This window comes from Alternaria ethzedia (genome assembly GCF_023757985.1).
Source record: "Alternaria ethzedia strain BMP 0044 chromosome Unknown scaffold_20, whole genome shotgun sequence".
NCBI lineage: Eukaryota > Fungi > Ascomycota > Dothideomycetes > Pleosporales > Pleosporaceae > Alternaria > Alternaria ethzedia.
In genome coordinates, this window is record NW_026056213.1 from 203219 (window position 1) to 226542 (window position 23324).

At 53.2% G+C, this 23324-nt stretch overlaps 5 protein-coding genes across 5 annotated transcripts; 2 read left to right on the top strand and 3 right to left on the bottom strand.

Annotated features, from left to right (window-relative positions):
* Nucleotides 1–2974: 2974 nt before the first annotated feature.
* J4E87_007368 (uncharacterized protein) lies at nucleotides 2975–5511 on the top strand (the record flags this gene model as incomplete). The annotated part of the gene is made up of 2 exons (XM_049378964.1): nucleotides 2975–3050; nucleotides 3095–5511. 2 exons carry the CDS (start codon nucleotides 2975–2977, stop codon nucleotides 5509–5511), a joined length of 2493 nt encoding a protein of 830 aa, XP_049231234.1.
* Nucleotides 5512–6566: 1055 nt separating this feature from the next.
* J4E87_007369 (uncharacterized protein) lies at nucleotides 6567–7313 on the top strand (the record flags this gene model as incomplete). The annotated part of the gene is made up of 1 exon (XM_049378965.1): nucleotides 6567–7313. One exon carries the CDS (start codon nucleotides 6567–6569, stop codon nucleotides 7311–7313), a length of 747 nt encoding a protein of 248 aa, XP_049231235.1.
* Nucleotides 7314–10542: 3229 nt separating this feature from the next.
* Nucleotides 10543–15796, bottom strand: J4E87_007370 (uncharacterized protein; the record flags this gene model as incomplete). The annotated part of the gene is made up of 4 exons (XM_049378966.1): nucleotides 10543–11916; nucleotides 11967–12168; nucleotides 12237–15533; nucleotides 15585–15796. 4 exons carry the CDS (start codon nucleotides 15794–15796, stop codon nucleotides 10543–10545), a joined length of 5085 nt encoding a protein of 1694 aa, XP_049231236.1.
* Nucleotides 15797–18671: 2875 nt separating this feature from the next.
* Nucleotides 18672–20846, bottom strand: J4E87_007371 (uncharacterized protein; the record flags this gene model as incomplete). The annotated part of the gene is made up of 1 exon (XM_049378967.1): nucleotides 18672–20846. One exon carries the CDS (start codon nucleotides 20844–20846, stop codon nucleotides 18672–18674), a length of 2175 nt encoding a protein of 724 aa, XP_049231237.1.
* Nucleotides 20847–21755: 909 nt separating this feature from the next.
* Nucleotides 21756–22446, bottom strand: J4E87_007372 (uncharacterized protein; the record flags this gene model as incomplete). The annotated part of the gene is made up of 3 exons (XM_049378968.1): nucleotides 21756–21947; nucleotides 22103–22205; nucleotides 22262–22446. The coding sequence occupies 3 exons, from the start codon at nucleotides 22444–22446 to the stop codon at nucleotides 21756–21758; spliced, it is 480 nt and encodes a 159-aa protein (XP_049231238.1).
* Nucleotides 22447–23324: the final 878 nt, after the last annotated feature.

Consider the following 23324-nt stretch of genomic DNA (forward strand, 5'->3'; position numbering starts at 1 on the left):
TGAGTAGCTTCCATTGTGGCCCTGATCGTCGAGATGCTGACCGTAACTCAGATTCTTCTTCTATCACAGATCGAAGTAAACGTCGCTATCATCTCCGCCTCGGTTCCAGCCTTACGGCCACTTCTCCGCAACACATCCCTAGACTTTAGTCAGCCGGAAGCGTATGGTAGCGGCTATCGACGTACAGTCAGCAGTGGATCCACCATTAATGGCCGAAGTGATCGCAATCTGATCGAGTCTAGCGGTCAAATTTCGCTTCTCTCGATGGAGAGGCGTAGGCCGGTGATAGAACGGAAAACCTCATGCGGAAGAGGAATGAATGGAACGAGCGAGGATTCGGATCAAAAGGACGATGGTATCACGAGGACAACGGAGACAACGATAGAATTTGAGCAGTTGCCTACCGACACCCTCCCACCCAGCAGGCGTTGGATGACTACAAGGCATCTGAATGGTACACGGTAGAAAAACAACATATGACACACTACACGATATAACGACTATGACTTTTAGGATCATGGGAACGTCACTATCAATGAATTGACCGTTTGTTCAAGCTTCAGACTTGACTTGAAGACCTCTTCCCACATTACACGCGCCAGAAAGATCGCATCAAGCAACGAGGCAAAGTGACGCATCCTAAAACCACAATCGCTGTGCGTTCTGAACTTCCGCATAACAACGACTCATTGTTCCACGTCACAGCTCCCTCGTGGTACCATGCTCAAAGAAGAAGCATCAACATGCCGGGAGCTAGTCCAAGAGCCCCGATCGCAAACAAGAACATTTCTCCAAAGCCTGAGGCACTTCCAACGCGAAGGCTGGCAGCAGCGCCGGAAAATTGTGCTGGAGTGGAGGTACTAGGCGATGCACTGGTGGTAGTTGATGTAGCGGCTTCCGAGGAAGTTGCATCTTCTGAAGATGTGGTCGCCCTTGATGATGACGAGGCAATCCTAGACGTTGATGCAGGGGCCAAAGTCGAACTCGGTAGTGGTGTTGCCTCAACCGTAGGCGTCTCTGACTGTGTCTCTAGAGCAACGCTGATCGAGGCACTGATAGATTCGGCCGCAGAATTGGCGGCGCCCACATCCGATGCTGTCAGCGAGAAGGTGGTGTAGTACGTCGTTTCCGTGGATGTGATCTCGTAGGTAGCCTCGAAGTAATAGTAGTAGTAATAGGTATAGTAGTATGTCAAAGAGTAGGTGTACCACGAGTAGTCGACAACAACAGGATCTGGGATTGAGGTTGCGGATGGTGCTGGTGTAATGGAAGCAGAGGGTGGATCACTTTGGTCAATGCGAGGGACTTCGGAGTATCCGTCAGGGCAGGTCTCGCCGGGTAGATGATAGTAGTCGCCTGTGCAGCATGTACCAGTAGGTGGGATGCATGGGAGATCGCCTGATAGTATTAGTCTCGGGTATGGCTCAATTAGAAAGGATATTCACCAGGGCATACTGGAATCCATCCAGGTGAGTTGCACTCTTGAAGCTGACGAGGAGAAACGCTAGGCACTTCCTTTAGAGGTCCCGCTTTGCCAGCGAATACGGAGTACGAGAAAGCGCTCAACAGCACTAGTGAATGAGCGAGCATGATTGCTAGTAAGAAGCCGGCTTTTTATGAGAACGAGAGATGGTGATGATAAGTGAGCTGGCTGTTGAGGTCCGTTGGTGAAACAACAGAATAGCCTTTCCAGCCTTCAGCAACCCCAGACTTTATACCACCATGTCGCCAAAAGAGCAGTAAACATAGCCTACCTGACAGCCTGCCTGGCAGCCTTCCGTGATCGCAGATGTCAGCTCTTCATCTCCACTGCTGCGGTTGTGCAATATCATGCTTGGCGACATGTCGTTGTTCCAGGAACTTCGCCAATGGGCCTTATTACGGCACGCCACGAGAATGAAGTGTACAACGCCACAACAGTCCCATTGGCTGCCCATGGACGATGCGAGAAATGCGAGGAAACACGTGAAGTGTACCTGGGGGCCGAAATCGGATTGGCCAATCAGCTATGGCCTTGGTCGCTACACAATATTGAAAATAGTGCTGTAGGTCGTATAAACCTTCAGCCGCAGTCCCTACACGGTGAAGATGTCCATTGTACAGACCGGAAAGTTTGGGTTAAGCAAGTATGCCTTGCGCCAAGGTGGTTGAGGAGTTCTTGCTGCGGCGAGGCGTGTACCTAGGTATTGTCACAAGCAGCTCCCAATGACCACCACCTGAACTTCCTTGATTTAGATGACGCCATGATCTGCACAATTGGCACAGTAGGATCGTTGGTAATTCTCCACTTTATGGTTGGTTAGGACTTACTCGTCGATGTGCGCCCACAGTGAGTCACGGGAATTCAAGGCGAGGTCGCGGTGTGCATCATGTTAATAGCGTGAGGGAGCCAGATAGACCGCTGCTCCAAGTCACAAATGCATTCTGCTCGGATGCTGAAGAGCGTGACCTCGTGATGCGAGATCTGCCGAGGAGATAGCAGAAGATGATCAGACTTGGATCTGGCACGCAATAGTCGTGGTGCTGGCATGAAGATGATCGCATACGAACTCATAGCCGATGCATTGCCTGGCGTCCGATGATCCTGTGTGTCGCATTCCTGAGGGCGCGCAAGTCGTATGGCTTCCCGTGCTAACGATCGGGGGCTGCAGCAGAGCTGTGAGTAGAGACAAAAGAAAAAGAAGATAGACCTAAAAGAGATGACTAAGCTTTGCGATGGAACGTGGATGTGAAAGTCGATGGCTCATGTGATGGCGTTCTCCGAGCGACCGGGGCCGGCCGCGTATCTCCAGTCTTGCAGGGTCCAAGGTCACGACCCGACCGTTCGCCATCGCGTGTCCCCCACTTTCGCAAACACAACGCCTGCTTGCGACCAGATGGGTTTCTTCGCAAACTCTCCTACTTCTCTCTTCGCTCCAGGCGGATACGGCTGACGAGTCCCGCGTGTCCGATGCCACGCAACACACCAAGCACCATGGGCGAGGCAGCACATGCAAGCTACAACAATGCCATCGAAGAGCTGCGCGCAGAGGAGTACCCCATGCTGCAGGGTAAGTTGGTAGAGTATCCTCGTGGGCCTATGCTTACTTATCAGACACGACGTACCTGGACCATGCCGGCACCACGCTCTACTCCAAATCGCTGATCGAGCGCTTCTCGGCCGACATGATGGCGAACCTCTACGGCAACCCCCATTCCGCCTCCAATGCCTCCCAACTGACGACGCGGCGAATCGAAGATGTGCGGCTGCGCCTCTTACAAATGTTCAACGCCGACCCCCAAGAGTTCGACGTCGTCTTTGTTGCCAACGCCACTGCTGGGATCAAGCTGGTCATGGATGCATTCCGGGATCACGACGAAGGATTCTGGTACGGCTATCACAGGGACGCGCATACGAGTCTGATAGGGGTACGCGAGGCAGCGAAGGAGCATCGATGTTTCGCTTCGGATGGCGAGGTCAATGACTGGATTGACGCCCAAGACACTGGAGTTGGGTCGCCACAGCTGTTTGCATATCCAGCGCAATCCAACATGAACGGGCGTCGCCTGCCGTTGGACTGGTCACACCGCATGCGTACGGGCAAAAGAAAACCTGTGTACACCCTGTTGGATGCTGCGGCACTTGTCTCAACATCGCCTCTTGATCTCGGGAATCCTGACGAGGCCCCCGACTTTACGGTATTGAGCCTGTACAAGATATTTGGCTTTCCCGACCTGGGCGCCCTGATAGTCAGGCAAGCATCAGCATCGGTTTTCGACAAGCGACGCTACTTCGGTGGCGGCACAGTCGAAATGGTCGTGTGCTTGAAAGAGCAATGGCACGCCAAGAAGGCGGACGCATTACATGAAAGGTTGGAAGACGGCACTCTTCCGATACATAGTATCATAGCGCTTGATAGCGCCATGGCCGTCCACAAGGAGCTCTACACCTCGTTGGATAGGATTTCGAGCCACACCACCTATCTCGCCCGGCAGCTGTACGAGAGACTTTCGTCGCTACGGCACGGGAATGGCGAAGACGTCTGCCACGTGTACAAAGACCCAGCCTCCAACTACGGAGATTCGCTTACCCAGGGCCCAGTTGTTGCGTTCAATCTTCGCAACCAATGCGGAGGCTGGGTGAGCAATGCAGAGGCGGAGAAGTTGGCTGCAATCAAGAACATCCAACTCAGGACCGGCGGACTTTGCAATCCCGGTGGTGTTGCCTCATCGCTAGGATTGGCACCCTGGGAGATGCGAGAGAATTTTTCTGCCGGGCAGCGGTGCGGTAACGATAATGATATCCTGCGTGCGAAGCCGACCGGCATGATACGCGTCAGCTTTGGAGCGATGAGTACCCTATCGGATGTGGACAAGTTTGTTGGCTTCGTGCGCGAATTCTTCGTTCAGGAACGCCAGCCGGTGGACACGTCTCCAATGATGTCTGCTGCTGTAGAGCCACCAACTCAAAGTCGCTTGCACGTGGAGAGCCTATCTGTCTACCCTATCAAGAGTTGTGCGGGGTTCAGCGTACCGCCCGGTAGTGCATGGGAGGTGCGCCCAGAGGGTCTTGCGTGGGATCGCGAGTGGTGTTTGGTTCATCAGGGCACCGGAGCCGCACTGAGTCAAAAGCGCTACCCAAAGATGGCTCTCATACGTCCCAGTATCGACCTCGAGAAGGGATTTCTACGGGTGAGCTTAGTAGGCGCTCTGCAGAATACAACAGATATGCATGAGATCACTGTGCCTCTCTCCGCGGATCCACGAATGTTCACCGACGGAGGTGTATACAAAGACGCAAGAGCCAAGGTCTGCGGAGATTCTATCCAAGCAAAGACCTATAGGTCGAGCGACGTATCGGCATTCTTTACGCGGGCTCTTGGGGTGGCCTGTCACCTTGCACGCTTCCCTGCTGCTAGCAACGGGAGCGCCACCTCAAGACACTCCAAAGCGCATCTGCAAAAGTACCAGAAGGCGGGCGCTATGCGAGTACCCGGCGCTTTCCCAGAAACGGTTCCCATTACGCCCGGCGCGTGCGTTTCGAAGCCAATCTTACTAGCAAATGAGAGTCCCATCCTTACTATATCACGATCGAGCCTCAACCGCCTTAATGAATTGATCAAGGCAGAGGGCGGTAAAGCGGCGCAAGCAGAGGTGTTCAGAGCCAACATCGTGGTTGCGGAGAACCCAGCGTACCCGCCTGGGCTGGAAGACCCGTATGCGGAAGACGACTGGCGCTACCTCCAGATTGGCCATCAGTACTTTGAGATGCTAGGAGCGTGTCGCAGATGCCAAATGGTCTGCATTGACCAGCAAACCGCCGAAAGAAACCAGGAACCCTTTGTAACGCTCTCCAAAACACGACGTTTTGATGGTCGCGTATACTTTGGAGAGCATACTTGTCATGTACCCTGGGACAATGTGCCATCTCCTCTGAGGCAGAACCCCGCCATCACGGTCGGCGATGCAGTAAGCCCTATTAGAGAGGATGAGATACACCAGAACAGCCAGCTGCAGGCCCTCGTAGGTTGAGCCACCCAGGCCACCCAAGGACCAACTTACTACCCTTGTTGGTACGCGGCATAGCTGAGTATTCTTCGAGGCCACACGGCCGCAGCGTTCGCGCGTGGCTTCAGATGGTATACAGCAGGAGACGGTCATTGGCCAGGTAGCTATGTACAGTGTAACAGAGATTAGACGGGCGGGTCGCCGAGCACACGGCCATGGAGCAGTTGAGACGTTGATGTAGGCAACGTGATAGGCATACGCAATTCACGGGAAGGCCCATGTGTAAGCGCTGGTAGTGATGTTTCAACGGCGAACCAGAGTCAGGTGTCTGGTACGTAAGAAAGGTGGCAGATGGCATGAGACGGAAGCGCGCGCGCCCTCCGAAGCAACATAGACATAGACAGCGGCTGCAAGCAAGACATAAAATCGTCTAATGCTCCCACGAGATGAGACGCACAGCTTGCACACAGCTTCAATCTATTTCCAGCAACATCGTTCATGAGGCACATTCCTTTGCTTGCTACTTTGCCTTGATCTGACGCCAACGTCTCATCAGCTCGTCTCAGAATCTCTTACCGGGCAAACTACCAGGTCGCCACGTTCAGCTTCAGATTACGAGCCTGCCTCCCGCACATCGACACCGCACATCACACACGCGAAAGCTACGCGGCGAATCAGGCGCGCTTTCAGGCCGGTCAGAGTCTCGAGACCTGCAGGGGCTGAACAAATCACACATCTTGTTTCAGCGTTGGGCAGCGAATCGAATCCCTGTGGAGGTGTTCGCCAGTGCACGGGGCTGCATATCCTAGTCCTCGGCGCTTAGAGAACGCTGGGACGCTTCGCGCCCAAAATAACCGGACACGACCCATACAGCGGCCAACAACAACAGCGCATCCGCGCCAAGCTAGTGTCATAGTACATACAATAAACACTCTCGTCCCCAGGCGCCAAACGGTACCTGTCTGCCTGCCTCGCTCTCTCACCCCTCCACTTTGCTGTGGAAGAAGGCATAGCACAGCTTGCAGTAATACCGACCAGGATCCAAGTCATTCGTTCACCACCACGGTATATTCAACACCATGGCTGCCACCGACTCCAAGCCGACGCTGTCTACGCTCAAGACGCCCATGTCTGCCACCTACCCCTCGGAACTCAGGTCGCCCATGATAACCTCAGCAACCACTCCCATCTTTGCCAACATCAAGCGCGAGGATTCGGATCTCAAGACACCCATCACGCCACCAACAGCCTACCTGGAATTCCTCAAGAACTTGTCACCTGTTCTCTCAAGCCCAATGTCCACTGGTACCAGCTCCAAGTTCGTCTTCGGTGACAGTCGCCCCACCTCAGTAACATCATCGGCCTCCAGCGCGTCCTTCACATCGACATCAGCCCCAGTAGACAAGGACAAGGACTCGCCAGCAACTTCAAGATCCAGCAGCTGCAGCAGGTGCGACACCACCAAGGACGAGCCACCAATGTCTGCACCACCAACCAAGCTCCAGACCGTTACTATCCCACCACCATCACCCTTCACGCGGCCCCATTCAGCGCGGACACCCCGCCTTTACATCCCCCAATCACCCTATTCGCCCGCTGCAGTACGGTCACCAGCAAGCGCAAAGTCCATCCAATCACCATTTTCTGCCGTCGCCTCGCCCAAAACCTGGGATGCGGATAAGAAGACTGGCCGGTCAAGGCGCGTTAGCGTGCGCGAAGTCGTTACACGGACAGTGACATATAGTCGCACACCAGTCGACGCGAAAGCTCCACAGTTTCCGCAAATTGACCCCGCACCCCGCGGCAAGAGGAGGAAGGTCGAGTAGAGATACGCCATCGTTGCGCAAACTACCGCTTCTGAACCGGCCTCAGCATGGACACCCGTCTAGTGCTACACCACGATACTCTTCCAAGCTCTGCCCTGGTGCATACCGTAACGCTTTGAATTCCCATTCGCCAAACGTCTACTATTTTACATTATACACGACTTACAACCATCCAACCCGGCCACTTCAACTAATATCTCGGGTCCAGGCGATCCGAATCGCAACCATTATCTTCAACCATCATCATCCAACATCAATCACGACCGCGACATACCAAACCATCACACCATGAACACCTCTCCCACTTTTCCTATGTTTACTACCCCACATCAATAGGGAGCGACGTTATGGCCACGTCACTTCCCTCTCACGACCCTGTCACGGCGGAAAACATGTCTTCGGCGTTGGGGCTTCACCATTACATTTTACCACATTTTACTAGCGGATACCAATATACAGCGGGCGGGAATGCGCCGGCGCTGTTTGATTGGCTAAGCGAGTACGGAGATTACCTCTTCAATCTACTCGAGAGAGGCGACCAAAGGACGATGCACGCACGCGCGCGCACGCACGCACGCAAGGTTTCCTACTTGCCATGTGGGTGCGTTGCATGCAGGTTTGACTGGTACTGCAGGTGTGTGGACATCTGGAACGCGCCCTTGTGGTGATAGGGTGGGCGGTAAAAGACACGAAAACAATAGCTCTTGCCGCCGTACTCGATTCACCTTGGGCGAAGCTAGCGAGGTCAGATGAGTGGCTTCTCCACTTGCAGTTCCAGGTTTCCCAAGTCGCTGCAGTATCAGTACTAGCCCAGAGACAGAAAGAGAGCGAGAGAAATGAAACATGATAACCTACTATTCAAACTATGTTCTCTTGTGCACAATACTACATGTTGATCTCGATTGATTTTCGCGGCGGAACTAACTACGATGGGGTATGCAAAGGTATACTACACAAGATCCCTACACATAGAACCACACACCGCTCGGTCACGCCGGCCGGTGAGAGAGAGGGAATCAATCGAACGAGCCTCCTCTGGTGGTCGGTCTGCCATTTGCTGTTTTGGCAGACCGCCTTGTGACGCGGACACGCATACCCGCCGTAAGAAGCCAATATTTCCCCAGATAACGCATGGCAATCTATATGCGCTTAGTCTGCCCAATCAACCTCCACTGGACGTTAGCCACCCTCGATGTAACAGGCCACAACCTTTCACCTTTCAATATTTTTCTTCTTTCTTTTTTTTTGGCCTCGGCAGGAGCATGCAAACCACCTCGCCAATCATACCTGTATGCTGACGGACATGTCAATATTCGCCCCAGTATCTTTGTGGTGCTGCGCAACTACAATAGACAGGGCGGAAAAGGGCGCACGGTACGCTACCCGTTTGCCGCGTAGGTATGCAACGCAGCTGTCATGTCATGTCATGAGGGAAAAAAGCAAGCAAAGAAAAGCTCAGGCCCAAAAGTTTCCCAAGGCTGCGTAACCTTCCCGCTTCTTCTAGCTCGGTAGGGCGAGTTGGCCAGTGAAAAGGACGAGATGGGGTGCGCAGGGATGCCACAGGGGTGGGGTGGGCGCTTAACCAGGGCTGTGGAGACGGGTGGCGCTAGGTGGGCTTGGGGTCGCCGATTGCTCACGTTTGATCATGTGAAGGTGGGCAGGAATGGGGATGCGGATGAGGTTGCGGATGGAGCTATTGAGGTTTGCTAGGGTGGTATTTGGAGGTTGGAGTGGAGGCGGTGGAGGTAAGTTGGAGAGTAGGTGTTTCTTGTTGATGAGGTAAGTGGGTGCTGCGCGTGCAAATAGATCAACGCACACACACACCAGCCACGCGGGAGCAACGTTGATGATCGGAAAGGTAGCAGCAATCCCTCGCGGAGCAGCACGCCGCTAACCATGCTCTCACATTCATTTTCCATCTCCCCAATCTCCGTTCTTTCAGATACTTGGTTTCATGACCCCTCGTGTCAATAAATCCTTCCATACGCGACAGCACTGAATATACCGCCGGAACAGCGCCGAGCCGCGTCTCTTGCGCATAATCTTCCCTTTCGCTTTCGAACAAGACAAGCCCACATCCCCAGCGGCACCTGCCCATTCCACACTGCCGCGGCTCATAAATAGCAGAGAGAGGCGGTCTACGCCGTACGCGCTCCAGCGCGCTTGCTCTGACTCATGAGAAGTCGTGCCGCAAGAAGGGTCAGTCATCGGTGTGCTTTCATCCCCAGCGGCGTCGCGGCACAGAAGACTAGAGCAAAGGCCTTGGATGTGTCAGACGCGCTTAAATGGATTCCCAAGTCCATGGCTGAGGGGCGATGGATGTGGTGATTACCACGCCTTGTAGGCCGTTGGTCCCTTTGTAAATGAGGCACGGCGTCGTAGTGTGGTATTGGATTGGAAACCAACTCTCCAGGGTTCGGATGGGAACCTTCGGGTATGGCTACCTGCCCGGAGACTTTTCCTGCACACATAACTGCCTGGACAATCTAAACGGAGAAGACCGCTGCAACAGGCCTGTGTTATAAACTCCACGCTTGTCATGTCAACCTGCGATCAACAATCATAGCAGGGCGATGGGCGTCATGCATATCAATCACATAGCCTCCTCGTTGTGCATGCAAGCGGGAGGACTATCAAATCTGCCGTTGGAACTCAATCGTTATGCTTGCGTGGAGATCGCTCCATCGTCATTTTATGGACTGTGCCTCGTGCTTGCAGATCGTTTCTTGCAGAGCTAGTACCAAGATGGAGCCCGGCACATAGGGCTGGAAATTTGGCATCTCGCGAGAAAATGAACGCCTGATGCTGCGGGTCGAGATCAGGCGGCCGAGTGGAGGCGATGAGCTGCGCCTCGGCTGACTGAAGCGAAGGAAGAGGGCGGTTTATAGATCATGGGTTGTGATGCACGGTTTCTGTCTCTCGTACGTAAGTGGTGGGATGTTGGGCTGATACCGCGTTGGATTCCGATGACTGTGAGACAATGTCTGATGCTCGGAGTAAAGGACTGTACCCCGAGTGAGAAGGAGTCCAAGGGAAAGTGCTATGCCTGTTGAAGCTCACAGACTTCGAGCGACTAGGACGGAAAGATCGCCAAAATGTACAGCTCGATGCAAGATGACATGACATCAAGAATCGAAAGAGCCAAAGTTCAGAGTCTACTACTCTGCTATGAATACACGTGAAGTCTGAAGACGATCAATAGTCCCATCTACGGAGCGTCGACCATGTCCTACATGCTCAAGTGCCCTCTGAGCTTCTCCAACACCCCAGCAACAACCTTCTCGTTCTTGCCTTCCTGCCTCTTACTCTCCCTTATCGCAACCTTCTCCAACTGCTTGGCCACATCCTTATTCTCTTCAGCCTGCCAATACGATTCCGAGCGTTCTACAAACCGTACGAAAGCTTCTAGCACAACTTCTTTCCCTTCCCAGCTCTTGCCACTAAGAGCCTTGTCTAGTACAGGCCAGATGACCTTTGCAGTAACGGGCTCGATCTTTTCGCTACCGACGGCGTTGGTGATTTGCAAGACACAGTCAGCGATGGTCTTGGCGGCTGTGTGTTTGATGGCCCACTGCCTGCTTTCTAGATGTGTTTCAGAGAGAGTGAGAATTTCTTTGAGATAAAGAGAGACGGTGCGTGAACCTGCGACATGATCATCCCATGTCTCTGTGAAGCTCTTGCGTACTTGCTCTTCCGAGTCGTGCTTAGCCAGGAAGATGAATGGAAGCAGGTCTGACGCGAACGATGTGAAGCGGTCGGTAGCGTATGATGAGATGGCACGCATGATATCCGCGGCGAGTAGGCGGTTCCTGTCGCTGTTTTCTTCAGACTCAAAGTACAGCTTGTGTACGAAGCCGACGGTGGCAATGATTTGCTTATCCGAAGCGAGGCGTGCAAGATAGCCAGCTGCAGCTGCATACGAGGAGCTGACGGATTCATTGCGGTCGTGTATCTGCTTCTGAATCAACTTGAGGAAGCCGTCGGCGTATGGGTTGAACAAGAAGCGATGTCGTGTAGCCAGAGTGACCAGGACCCTCGAACATCCAACCTTTGACGGCAAACCAACTGCGTTTTTCATCGCAGCCTCAATGCGGGGCACAAGAGCTGCCATGGTGTCTGCGTCTGCAAGGTCAAGGCAGCGCTCCACAGATTCGGTCAATGGTGATGAGCGCACGTTTGCAAGTCGCATGTCGTCTATCTTTTGCTCCGTGAGGTTGTACTTGCTGGCGTTGAGATGTACGTAGTTGATGGCTTCGGGCTCTAAGCTACTGAGCAGTCCGAGCAGACGTTCCACGAGCTCCGGAACGTGGGGATTAAGTGTTTTGGCGTTGCTCTTCTTGACGATCTGAAGCAAGGTGTGCACTGAGAACATACGGACCTCTTCAGCCGAAGACTCTAAGCCACTGGTGGAGAAGAGGAAGGGTATGACACGTTCGAGCTGGATGGTTGCGGATTTGTTTGACGCATCACCGGCTTCGAGGGAACGAGTGAGTATGCCAGTGAGGACACGGGCGAGAGATGCTGCTGCGACGCGGACGGTTTCCTTGATGTCATCGAGAACCTTGAACGTCTTTCCCCAGATCGCGTCAAGATATTTCTCGTACTATTCGAAGTTATCAGTATGCTTATTGTGTTGTACTGCGATTTCCTTACCTTTTCAATGCTTCGTCCTTGTACGAGGTCCGCGATAGCTGCGCAAGAAGCCTGACGAACGCGCCACTCCTTCGTGAGTATGCTGACTAGAAGATCGTCCATTATTGCGTCAAAGTGTTTGTCGATAGTCGCCGAGGAGTCCTTGACGAGCGCGTTCCAAATGTCGTTCATCGAGCGTTGCACATTCGTGTTTGGATCGAACCTGAGTCCATGTTAGAATGTGATGTCGTCAAAGTGTTCAGTAGGTGTCTACTAGGTCAGCGAACATACCGATATCGATAGAGCTTCGGGTAAAGCTTGGGATTTTGGGCCAGATATCCGTCGACACTTGAATCGGAGAAGATGTTACTCAGGCCAAAGCGACCAAAAGCGGCTCTGCTTGACCAGATGGAATTATTCGATGCCATTGACATGAAACGGTATACCAAACTTGAATCTCCAACCTCAGCTGCCAGGTTCAGAATATCCTTGTAAGTCGTGATGGACCCGTCTCCAGTGGGCAGCGCACCAGGCTCGAAAAGCTGAGTATCGTCCGTAACAGTACCAGCCATCTTGGACTTGTTGTCCGAGAAAGAGCCTACTAGATCGCGGACGAGGTCATCTTTGAGTTGGCGATCACCCTTCTCATACACCAATCCTAGTCCTCGCGAAGCTGCTTCCTGAACAACCTCATCGCGATCAGAGAGACAATTCTTAAACGCTACCTGGCATTGGCCAAGGTAACTCTGCATCTCGGGCTTGTGACCACAGTACTGTAGGAGACACAGTAACCATATCACAGAAGCTTTCTTCAATGAGGGTTTGGTCTGCACGCAACCCTTCAACGTCTTTTCCAAAACTGCCCCAAGCGTCTTCTCACGTTTAGGTCCAGATGGCGTCTGTAGGGGCGCATCCCATGGGTCTTGCGGTTGGTTGGGATGTAGAATGTCGAGTTCGGAAGTCAGAGCCTTCGAGTCCCAGCCACTGGCGAAGCAGCTTAGAGCTTCACCAACTGAAAAGTGTACTTCCGGCTGACGGACCTCATGTAGCTCATATAGCTTGTCACCGATGGCCTTGTATTCTATAGCTTCCTCAGCTTCGGCTCCAGTCTCCTCTGTGATCATGGATAGATGGCCTAAAGCCATGATGGCACTGGTCGTGCCTGTCTTGGCGGAATCATATATCTGTTCGGCAATGTCTTCGACCTTTGCGTACTTGGACAGCAACGAGGGGGTGATAACGTAGAACAGACTGAGTTGATCGATGCAAGAGAAGGCTGCACCCTTCAAAGTTGCGTCCCGAGAGTCTTTCATGATCTCTACTACTGATTGTAACAGTTGTTGAATGGGATGATCATCAGTTATCGTTGCAGATACTGCTCCACTTCTCCAGAACGCTCTGCTGTAGTAGTAGCCAAGTGCTAATATGATGCCGCTTATCTGATTGATATCAGCACCGACAGCCGACTTCCAAGTGCTGAGCTTGTCGAAAAAGACTACTTGAGCGGACTGAAGAGCGTCTTGATCAATGCTATCGTGCGATGCTAGCAAGCCATACGCGTGGGCGGCGGCGAGTCGCCGCCCAGTGTTGTTAGCTATGATAGAGGGCTGCAAAGCGCGGAAGTCTCGGACAACGTTGGCTTGAACCCAGTGCTGCTGCGGTAGTAAAGATAGCATTCGCACGAAAGAAGTGCCAATGTCGCCAATGTCACTAACATCGTCTTTTGTGAGTCTGTCAAAACTGGCTCGTAATATCACTGCAAGCGATCGAGCGTGGGATTTGTCTGCCGCATATGCACGGAACGCTTGCCGAGCGCGCATGTCCGTAGTCATCTGGGTATCAAGCTTCCTGTCCCAATCTTCCGGAATTTCTTCACCCATCTCTTTGTCATGTAGCGCAGACTGCATCGCGACGCTAGAACAGAAGCTAATGACAATCGGTAGAGCTCCAGGGTATTGCTGATAGAAGTGTTGTATCTGTACAAGAGCATCCTCTGACTCGTCGATATCCATCGCGTCTTCGTCCTGCCCTTGCTGAACGATAATAAAGTTGACCAGCTTGTCGAAGTCCGGAAAGACCAATGTGCTTTGTTCGCGTTCGCCGGGTGGGGTATTGGACATTCTAAACCAGTATGGATCGAGACCACGTCGTCCTTCCTCTATGACCTCATGCCTTTCGGAAGCCCCTCCACTGACAGCGAGAATGTCGATCCATCGCGCCAGCACATCCTCATACGGAAGACAGCGGTTTGCAAATCGTGTCGCAACATAACGTGTGCTTCTTGTAAACCGATCTGAAGCTGGCGTGTTATGTTGATCTACAGACGCGTATCTAAGTAGTATCTGCCGGAACCTGGGCATGACAGAAGGATCGAAAGGTTTCGAAAATGCGCCGAGTACTGAAGATAAGGCTTCCTCTATACTGACAGCTACGTCCTTTCCTGCTGAATCCTCACGGAGAGATCGAAACAAGAACTCTAACAAGTCCAGGGATGGTTCTAGGAGTATCTTTTCGGGGGCAGCCTTCGCCAACAGTCCGATGGTCTCATAGCCATAGCCTCGTAGCTCCATATCTTGGTCATGATCTGGAGTTGGCCAGCCTTGATCTTGGATGAAGGCCCTCAGGTTCCCTACCAAACTTTCAGCAACCTGGGAAAGGTCGGAGGACTGTCCACGACGTGCAACGAAGTTGACTAGTGAGAAGATGGCTGAGCGAAACTTGGAAGCTTCCCTCCCTGCTGTCTTGTTTGTCGCATTCAGTTCTGGTGAGAGAAGGCCTTCTTCAACGAGCCTCGCTATTTGCCGTGGGTATGCAGTGCACCTGACAGATCTTGACAAGACGTTGAGTATCCTGATTTGTAGTGGTGTCTTTACCGGCAACGATCCAGTCGTCGAGCTCGAGCCAAAGTAGAGTTCGAACAGAGCTTCCACAACTTCTGGTTGTTCAAGATCCTTGGATAGCATTACACGTTTCAGAGTGTCCTCGCCAACCTCTGATATCCGGGAGTTGGTATCTGCAGATGCGAATAGTGCTGGCAGAAACTTTTCATCTTCTTTGAACAGCCCACTTGCCATGAAGCGCGTGACCAGGGCTTTTGTTTCAGTCAAATTTAGGCCTGCATCGGAGGTGGGATCCCAGGCATCTGGCTTGCCCTGTAGCGTCAAGAACTTGTAGTCTTCGACAGATAAACCCGGACAACGCAACGTGGCTTGGGCCTGAGGGTTACTCTCTCGCACGATGCTTAGCATGAGTAGTTTCCCAAACCATCTTGAGAGGAAGGCCGCATCGTCATCGGAAAGGCCCAAAGTTGACCTCAGCTCATCGTCCTCCTTGCTGCCGCGGAGGGGCAGTTTGAAATGGACCAGAAGACGTAGAATGAGATGTAGCAGCTGAGAAGCATGCTGTTCCGACTTTTCAAAGTCTTTGGCGATGCCTTGCAGCAGGATGGGAAGAAGCTCCAGTCGTTCGGCGACTGTAAGCCGCGATATGCCTTGCTGAATGTAAAGGATGTCGAAATGGCGTATGAGAGAGATGTCGGGATTCTCTTTATACTGCTTTAGAAGAGCACTCACAGGGAGTTTGATGTCTCTGCCATGTTATGTCAGTGCAACACTTTGTCGGGCGAGGGTGAAAGCGTACTGTGACTTTATGCGGGTGTTGATGTGTTGGCAGATGGAGATGACCTTATTCCGCACAGCAACGCTATCTGAGCCGAGTTTGAGGAGCAGTGGAGAGAGATAGACTTTGAGCAAGTCCTCAAGCTTCTTCTCGGAGCTAGCAAGCGCAATGCGCATCTCGACTTTGCCCACCAGAGCAAGCTCTTTGGCTTCGGGGGTTTGTTCTGACGCCATGGCGCGATGTGATGTGATGGGACTATGGCAATGAGGGTGCTGGTCAACAAACGCGAGTCTTATGGCAGGCGCAGCAGGCAGAGGCGGATGGCGTGGCTCATGGGCGGCAGGAGGACTGGATGACCAAGCGATGCAGCGTCGTAGTGTACTGGGCCTCTCCGTCCGTGATTGCCACATGTGGTGTCGGACATTCACAGCGACAGGGGTGGGCGCACGGGTACCGGGATGACGCAGTCGCACCTGCCTGCAACAATCGCATCGCGTCTTCGACGTGCTTCTGCCCACGTCGACGCCTGCTGCCTCTCTGCCACTCCTACAACACCGCCCGGCTAGCAATTCGCCGCCCTCCTAGCCCGTCCCATTGCCTTCGACCACCACCCCGCCGTGTACCCGCCAGCACGCCGGAGCCGCGCCTGTCACAAGCCGTCGACCGCACCTGCAATCACACTGGCACTCGACGCCCATAGCTCGCACTGTGTAGCCCCCTCACCGCCTCACAAACCATCGCCGCACCCTGTGCACGCACCTCGATAGCCCTTGTCGGACGTTGATGGGTACTTAACTGCCCCACCACGGTTCTCTCTCGACTGCAGTCGCGACCGCCACACACAATTCTCGACACACGCCCGACCACGCAAACTTGCTACGCGAGCCAAACAGCGCCTTCGGAATAGCACGCCGCCCTCACAAAGGCTTCTGCAACCTGCCCCATAGGTTAAAGAGTCGTCTTTCCCTGCCCCAGCTCAGGACCACGCTCAAGCACCCAAAGTCGAACCCCACACAGCCGCCCAAGATGGACGACGAGAACGTCCTCAACTTCTGCGGCATCACTTCGTGCGACCCAGACAAGGCCGCCCAGTACCTGCGTCTCACCGATGGCAACTTGGAGCAGGCCATCCAACTCTTCTTCGACTCCCCCGGGCTCGCCGATGCCCCTTCTGCTCCCTCGCAGCCCTCGGCCGCCGCTTCCTCCGCACAGAACCCCATCAATGTCGACTCAGACGATGACATGGACTTCGACCCTGCGCCGCAAGGCACGACGCCGCCCGCACGAGCACAGCCAGGCGTGGAAGATGACGAAGCCATGGCCCGGAGGTTACAAGAAGAGATGTACGGCGGTGGCGCGCCTGGAGGAGCTGGCTCTGATGAGGTCCGCGCGCCCATAGAGCGGAGGATGGAAACACTCGTTGGGCCAGGCTCGAACTGGGGGCCTGCTGAGGACGAGGAGGATCTCGATGCCATGGTCCAGGAGCAGCTGGCTCGTCGGCGGACAGGTATGCCGCACACCTCATATATACAATTCCCGGACTTTGCTGACCCATCGGATCAAGGCCGCGCAGGTATCTTCAACCAGCACACCACCCACACCAACGTCTGGGACAACGCGACCGATTCGAGCACTCGGCGACGCGAGCTTGCGACCGCGACGGGCGGTGCTTCCGAGCAGTCCTCCAAGATGAACATGCTCGCAGAGCTATTCCGCCCACCATTCGAGATCATGTACCAAGGGTCCTGGGAAAAGGCACGAGACATGGGCAAGGATGAGGAGAAGTGGCTACTCGTCAACATCCAAGATCCTGCAATCTTTGATTGCCAGCGCCTTAACAGGGACATCTGGAAGAACGAAGACATCAAAGCGACGGTACGAGAGAACTTCATCTTTATGCAATACGCAAAGGACGACCAGCGTGGACAGCAGTACATGAACTACTACTTCCACGCCCGCGACAGCTCCGACGCCTACCCTCACATCGCCATCGTCGATCCCCGAACGGGTGAGCAAGTCAAGGTCTGGTCCGGCCCACCGATACCCGAGCCAGTCGAGTTCCATGCTCAGCTCCACGAGTTCCTTGATCGCTACAGCCTCAACGTCAACGCGAAGAACCCCGTAGCCAAGCGGAAGTCTGAGTCTAAGAAAAAGGACGTAGGCCGCATGACTGAGGAGGAGATGCTAGAGATGGCACTACAAAACAGCATGGACAACGGCAAGGGACCAAAGGATGATGACCCAGATGCTCTCACCAAATCTACGGACAACATCAAGGGCAAGGGCAAGGCCGAAGAAGCCGCCCCAGAACCCGAGGCCGAGCCTGAGGCAGCTCCTTCAAATCCCGTCTTTGCCGCTATCTCTGCACATGCTCCCCACACCGAGCCGACCGTTACCGACCCCAAAGTCACGACCCGCATCCAATTCCGTGGGCCGTCAGGACGCCCAATCGTGCGCCGCTTCAACCTCTCGGATCCTGTTCGCCGCGTATACGAGTGGATCAAGTCCGACGTACCCTGGGAAGGCAAGCAAGGAGCTGAGTTCGATCTGGCGTTCATGGGCAAGAACCTCCTCGACCACGTCGACGACACAATTGAAGTCGCTGGACTCAAGGGTGCAAGCGTGATGGTAGAGTTCTTGGACAATGAGTAGTCCAGACAGCCCAACGACTGCGCTGCACCGCACGACGGTGCTACTTACAACGTATAGGCGTACAAGAGACATGAGTAACGAATACGTAGTTAGATGTTTCCAGGCATCACCGCTTGGACGACATACCTGGGATCTTTAGATCTTCTTACATTGCCGCCACGGACCCGTGTGCGGCCAAATACCCTTGCATTCTTTGGGCACTTAATGGGTGGTCGTGTTAGTCTCAGTATTGAATTCTATCAGTACTTTATGAAAAGTTTCTCTGACCACTGATATACGTGCATGGCATGGTATCTCAGAAAGTATGTGTGAAGGTGAGAATACGTTGAATTGTCATACGCTTCCGCCATGAGACATGTCTAGCTATTCATCGCAGAATGCACATCTTCGCCGATGTTGCTATGTATTCCAGTGCGTATCATCCGCGCCTACGCCATCAGTCGATGAAATATCAACTCACCATCGATACAAACCCCCACTTATATCACCATCTTCCTCACCAACCTTCATGGTCTCGTCCGAAGAGTATTCGTAATCTGTATCGTTCTCTTCATCATCTTTCTCATCAACCTTCACGGTCTCGTCCCAAGGGTATTCGTGATCTGTATCACCATCTTCCTCATCAACCTTCATGGTCTCCTCTGAAAAATGTTCGTGATCTGTATCGCCCTCTGCATTGGCATCTGTACCCGCATCCTCGTCGTCGCCATAGTCGAAGTCGACGTCTTCGAACTCTGCATCGCTATCGTTTCCATCCCAGGCATCTTCTTCTTTCGAGACGAAGAGATCATGCTTCCTTTCTTGAGTAGCCTCGTCGATGTCACATTCTCCTTTCTCGAGATCTCGCATGCTGACAAAAGATGGTGGGTTCATCTTCCCCTTCTTGTTTCCTTCTTGGTCCAATTCCATGGATTTTCGCTTCTTCTGCGGCCTGGGTGGTGGGGGGTCGTGTTCACCATCGCCGAAAGCAGAGTCGTGGTTACTGTTTGTTGGACTGTCGTTGCCGCGGGTAGATGGGTAGTTGTCAATTGACTCCGGTACAGGAGGTTTTGCTGTCTGCTTGGAGAGTTCAATCGCAGCTTTGATACCGTCCCACTCTCCTTCCGCATACCCCGCGTCTGCTGCATCGGCAACTGTTCCTCCTACTTCGCCATTGAGTTGAGCATCCAGTGATCTTGCGTAAGCTAAGTCTCTTTCTTGCTGGGCTTCGCGCTCTTCTTCGGTCACTTTGGCGACTAAATCGGCATTTGCAGCCTGGATCGATGCGAACGCCTTCTGAGCATCATCGGCAGCTTCAGTCGAGGTCGTGGCATCGTGGCATTCCAGATCGCCTGGTCGTACGTAGTCAGGTCTCTCTCTTTCAGGAACGCCGCGAATGGGGTCGGGGTTGTTGAACCAGTGTTCAGTACCGTAGTACTGTATTTGTAGTCTGCTTCTCATAGCTCGATACGCTTGCCATTGACTCTCGGGTACTGGCTGTTCTTCTGCTACTGGAGCAAGAACTTTGCCATGGGGGTCTAAGTGGACGACTTGACCAGCGTGGGAGCGACCTAAGCGCGTCTTCGATGTGGTTACTTCCGGAAGTGTTGGCGTGGTCTTCAGACTGCCGCTGTCCTCTCCCGTCCCCCTTTGCTTGTCCCGGCGTTTGTCTGCTTGCATCATGCTCTGCAGCGTTTTGTGATTCGCACGCTTGTCTTTCTGTCGCTCCAAGATTCCCATGGGCGTAAAGACAGGATCATTGATAGGCTTGAAAGTTCGCCTATTATTGCTCGTCGAGTCACCAGTCGGGGTAGGACTCATCGTAGCTTCACCGGGAGGAGGAATGCCAGACTCAAGACTCATCTTAGAGCCAGCCTCCAGCTGTGGATCGGGCGATGCGGGTCGATTTGCGTCATCCTCCTCTTCGTAGTACATGTTCACGGCGTCGATCACGTTGTAGTTGAACTGTTCCAGCCAATTCTGGGCATCTTCAAAGTCGATGTCCACGCGCTCGCGAAATTCTTGTATCGCCTTGAACCTAAGGTGACTTCTTGTTGTTCCTTCGTCAGTCGTACGCGGAGCTGTAGGCGTCTCCTGTGTTGACAGCTTCTCGTCGCTTGAAGGCGTACTCTGAACAGGCCTTCGTGACGACTTGGGTGATGCAACCGTGTCAGATTCATCCAATGGCTGCGCAAGTTCGTCTATTATCTGCCTGACCAGGCTGTCCCTTTTTGCAGTCGCCGAGACTCGTTCTTCTGCGAAACGCTCTTTGTGTTCGTCCGTGTCGCTATCAGCACTTTCGTTCAACATCGCAAGCTCATCAATAAGGTTATAAAATCGGGCCATAAAGTCTCGCTGCTTATCAGTGAGTGAGTTATGTCCTTGTCGTCGGCGCCGGCCAAACAGTTCATTCTTCAGAAAGTCGTAGACCTCATCGTCGGTGTGCTTTTGCTCGAGCAGTTTGACGTTTTGCTCAATAGCAGCTCTTTGTACTCGGTGGTGCCGACCCGCGCTGATGGCATTTTCGCCCAAGACTTCCTCAGGCGTGTCATCCCTCAGCTTGCTGGCATCTCCTACCAGCTTCTCGAGTTTTTGGAAGTCTTCGTTATCGAACCGCATCTTGCTGAACGCCAATAGCGCTGTTTCAAACATGTAGCGCCATCGATCCTTCTCAGCCCTTGTGGGAGTTTCTTCAAACTTCCCGGATTGCTTCGGCACCTTTTTGAAAGTGGGCCAGCATATTCGTCGGGATTCTTCGTCTTCTACAGTGAGCTCTTGCCCGAGGAGCGATATCACCGAAGCAAGAACGGGACCGTTGTACTACAAGTCATACGTTCAGCTGGGTCTTGGTCGTAAAGTACTAGCTGGTCCAACATACCGCTGTCGCCCCATGCACATCGGAATGGAACTTCGCGAGGTTTGCGCTTCCATGTATGCAGTACGCAAAGTCTAAGCCGGTAACAGAAAAGTGCCGGATGTAAACGATGCAGCATGTGTCTCTCTCATTGACTTTCTTCTCCAAGGATAAATCGTATGCCTCGATCTCGTCGCTACGGTAGGGTGAGTAAAACCACTCTGTACGTAGTCTCTTGAAGCTGTTCGATTCGCATCTCAGTGTCCTATGCACGTCAGTTATGTGCTTGTGACTGTAGCAGCAATTATTACGCCTGTATGTATATCTTGCACCTCGTCTAGAGGAATGCTTCATCAGTCTCCCGTGCTTTTGTTAGCGGGGTAGGAAGGTTGTTGCTAAACATTGGTGTCATCGTGTTTGGCGGTGGCGTTGTTATTGTAAGAATATCTTGGTGAGCGTGAGCGATAGTAACACTGCGATGATTGTGATGAGATGACTATGCAGGACAGCAGTGGCAAGGTGAAACCTCAGACGACAGTGTTGACGCGAGAGGAAGCCGACCGTAGAAGCAAGGGCCTCGTAAGTTGGCAGCCGCATACACGTGGTCAAAACTCTGGGCTGTACTGCAAGTGGTGGGGAAGGTATAAACAGCATTCGTGCGCTAGATAATGGCGGCAGCGACCGACTTCCACCCCACATCGCAACCCTCAATGCTCCTCCATAATCTTTTCATCTCCGATCCGCTGGGTGAAGGTGACTGTTCTGTCCTTGATCCTCCAGACCCCGCTCGCACCGCGCACACCATCACAGTCGCCGTTCTTCGCTTCCAGCATTACCATGTCGTCCACGTACTTGCCATACGCGCATAGCATCTTGCCCTCGTGAGGGCCTTGACCGAACTGCAAGACTCAGCATCTAGACCTGGCAATCTGGGTACGAAATGTCCATGTACGGCAAGCTAAGTCATGGCGCGACTCGAACGCTTTGACGGGCTTTCAAGGCAAACTGGTTGTTTCTAGAAAGTGAGAGTAAGAACTGAATTCTGACGACTTACGTGTACACCCTGGAAGTACGTTACAGCTCGCGCCGTCTGCGCATCGGATCTGAATGTGATGGTTTGCGTCGTGAGGTTATGATGTGTGCGGACTGGTCCGAGGCTGTGTACTGTCAGACTTCGTCTTCTTGCTTGTCAACATGCAAGTGATGAACCCACCGGTTTTTGATCGCATCCTTCACCTCATCAAGGCTCTTCATAGCTTCGTTGAAAGGGTAGCTGGCTTCGACATCGGATATGAAAACCTTCCCTAGCAGATCAAAGTCCTTCAAATCCAACGCCTGGCAATATCGCGATACGACATTCTTGATGGCCAAAACATCGAGTGGGTTAACGTCAGACATGACGGACGGCGCTTCAATTCTCAATCCATGGATGGGGAAGTGTTCTAAGGTTATAACCTGCTTCTCTCGGAACCCCGCCCCAGAGAGCCGGACCCTGATGGAGGGCGGTAGAGTGAGGTTCTCCTTCTGGTTCAGTACCAAGCATCATTACAGGATAGTCGATGCAATCGCGGCCCAGACGTCCTGTCCCTGCGTGTCGTCACATCGTCACATCACCCTACCATGGAAACATGACGGGTGATATTCGCACGATACCTTGAAGCACGTGTAGCTCGCAGGGCGGATGTCATGTCGTTGCGTGTGTTTAACACAAGATTACGGCGGGTAGGAACCTCTTGGAAGATCGCGCATATCTGCCGTTCAGGCACAGGGTTGCCGTCGGTCAGCACATGTCGGCAGCGAAGCAGGGGGCGGGGTGCGAACAAGAAGGACGGAGGGCATGTGATCGGCTTTGATTGGCTGAGACAGCCCACTTACCCCATACGGCAGGTTCAGAGAGACTGTGGATTATGGCGCCAGAAATTGAGTCAACATTGATTTCCACCCAACATGATTTCCCCTCCAACATGCGCTTGACATCGATCTCACCCCGACATCCAACCAAATCCGTGATAATCTCCCAACTGATTTTGCGCGATAAGGAATTTTGTATCGCGAGCGTTCCCTGTAGCGAGAAGGTCCTGCAGCAAGTGGCTGGCCAGCACTCAGTCTCTTGATGCCTCCCCGGGCCCGATCCTGTTCCCTCAAGATTGCTGGATTTGACGGCGCTGGCGGCTGGCAAGACCTACCTGGTTGGGAAGGTTGAATGACGTAATAGTGTTGAGAGACTTCCCATCGTGCACGGCAACTTTCTCGATTCTACAACTCTATCCTTTTCG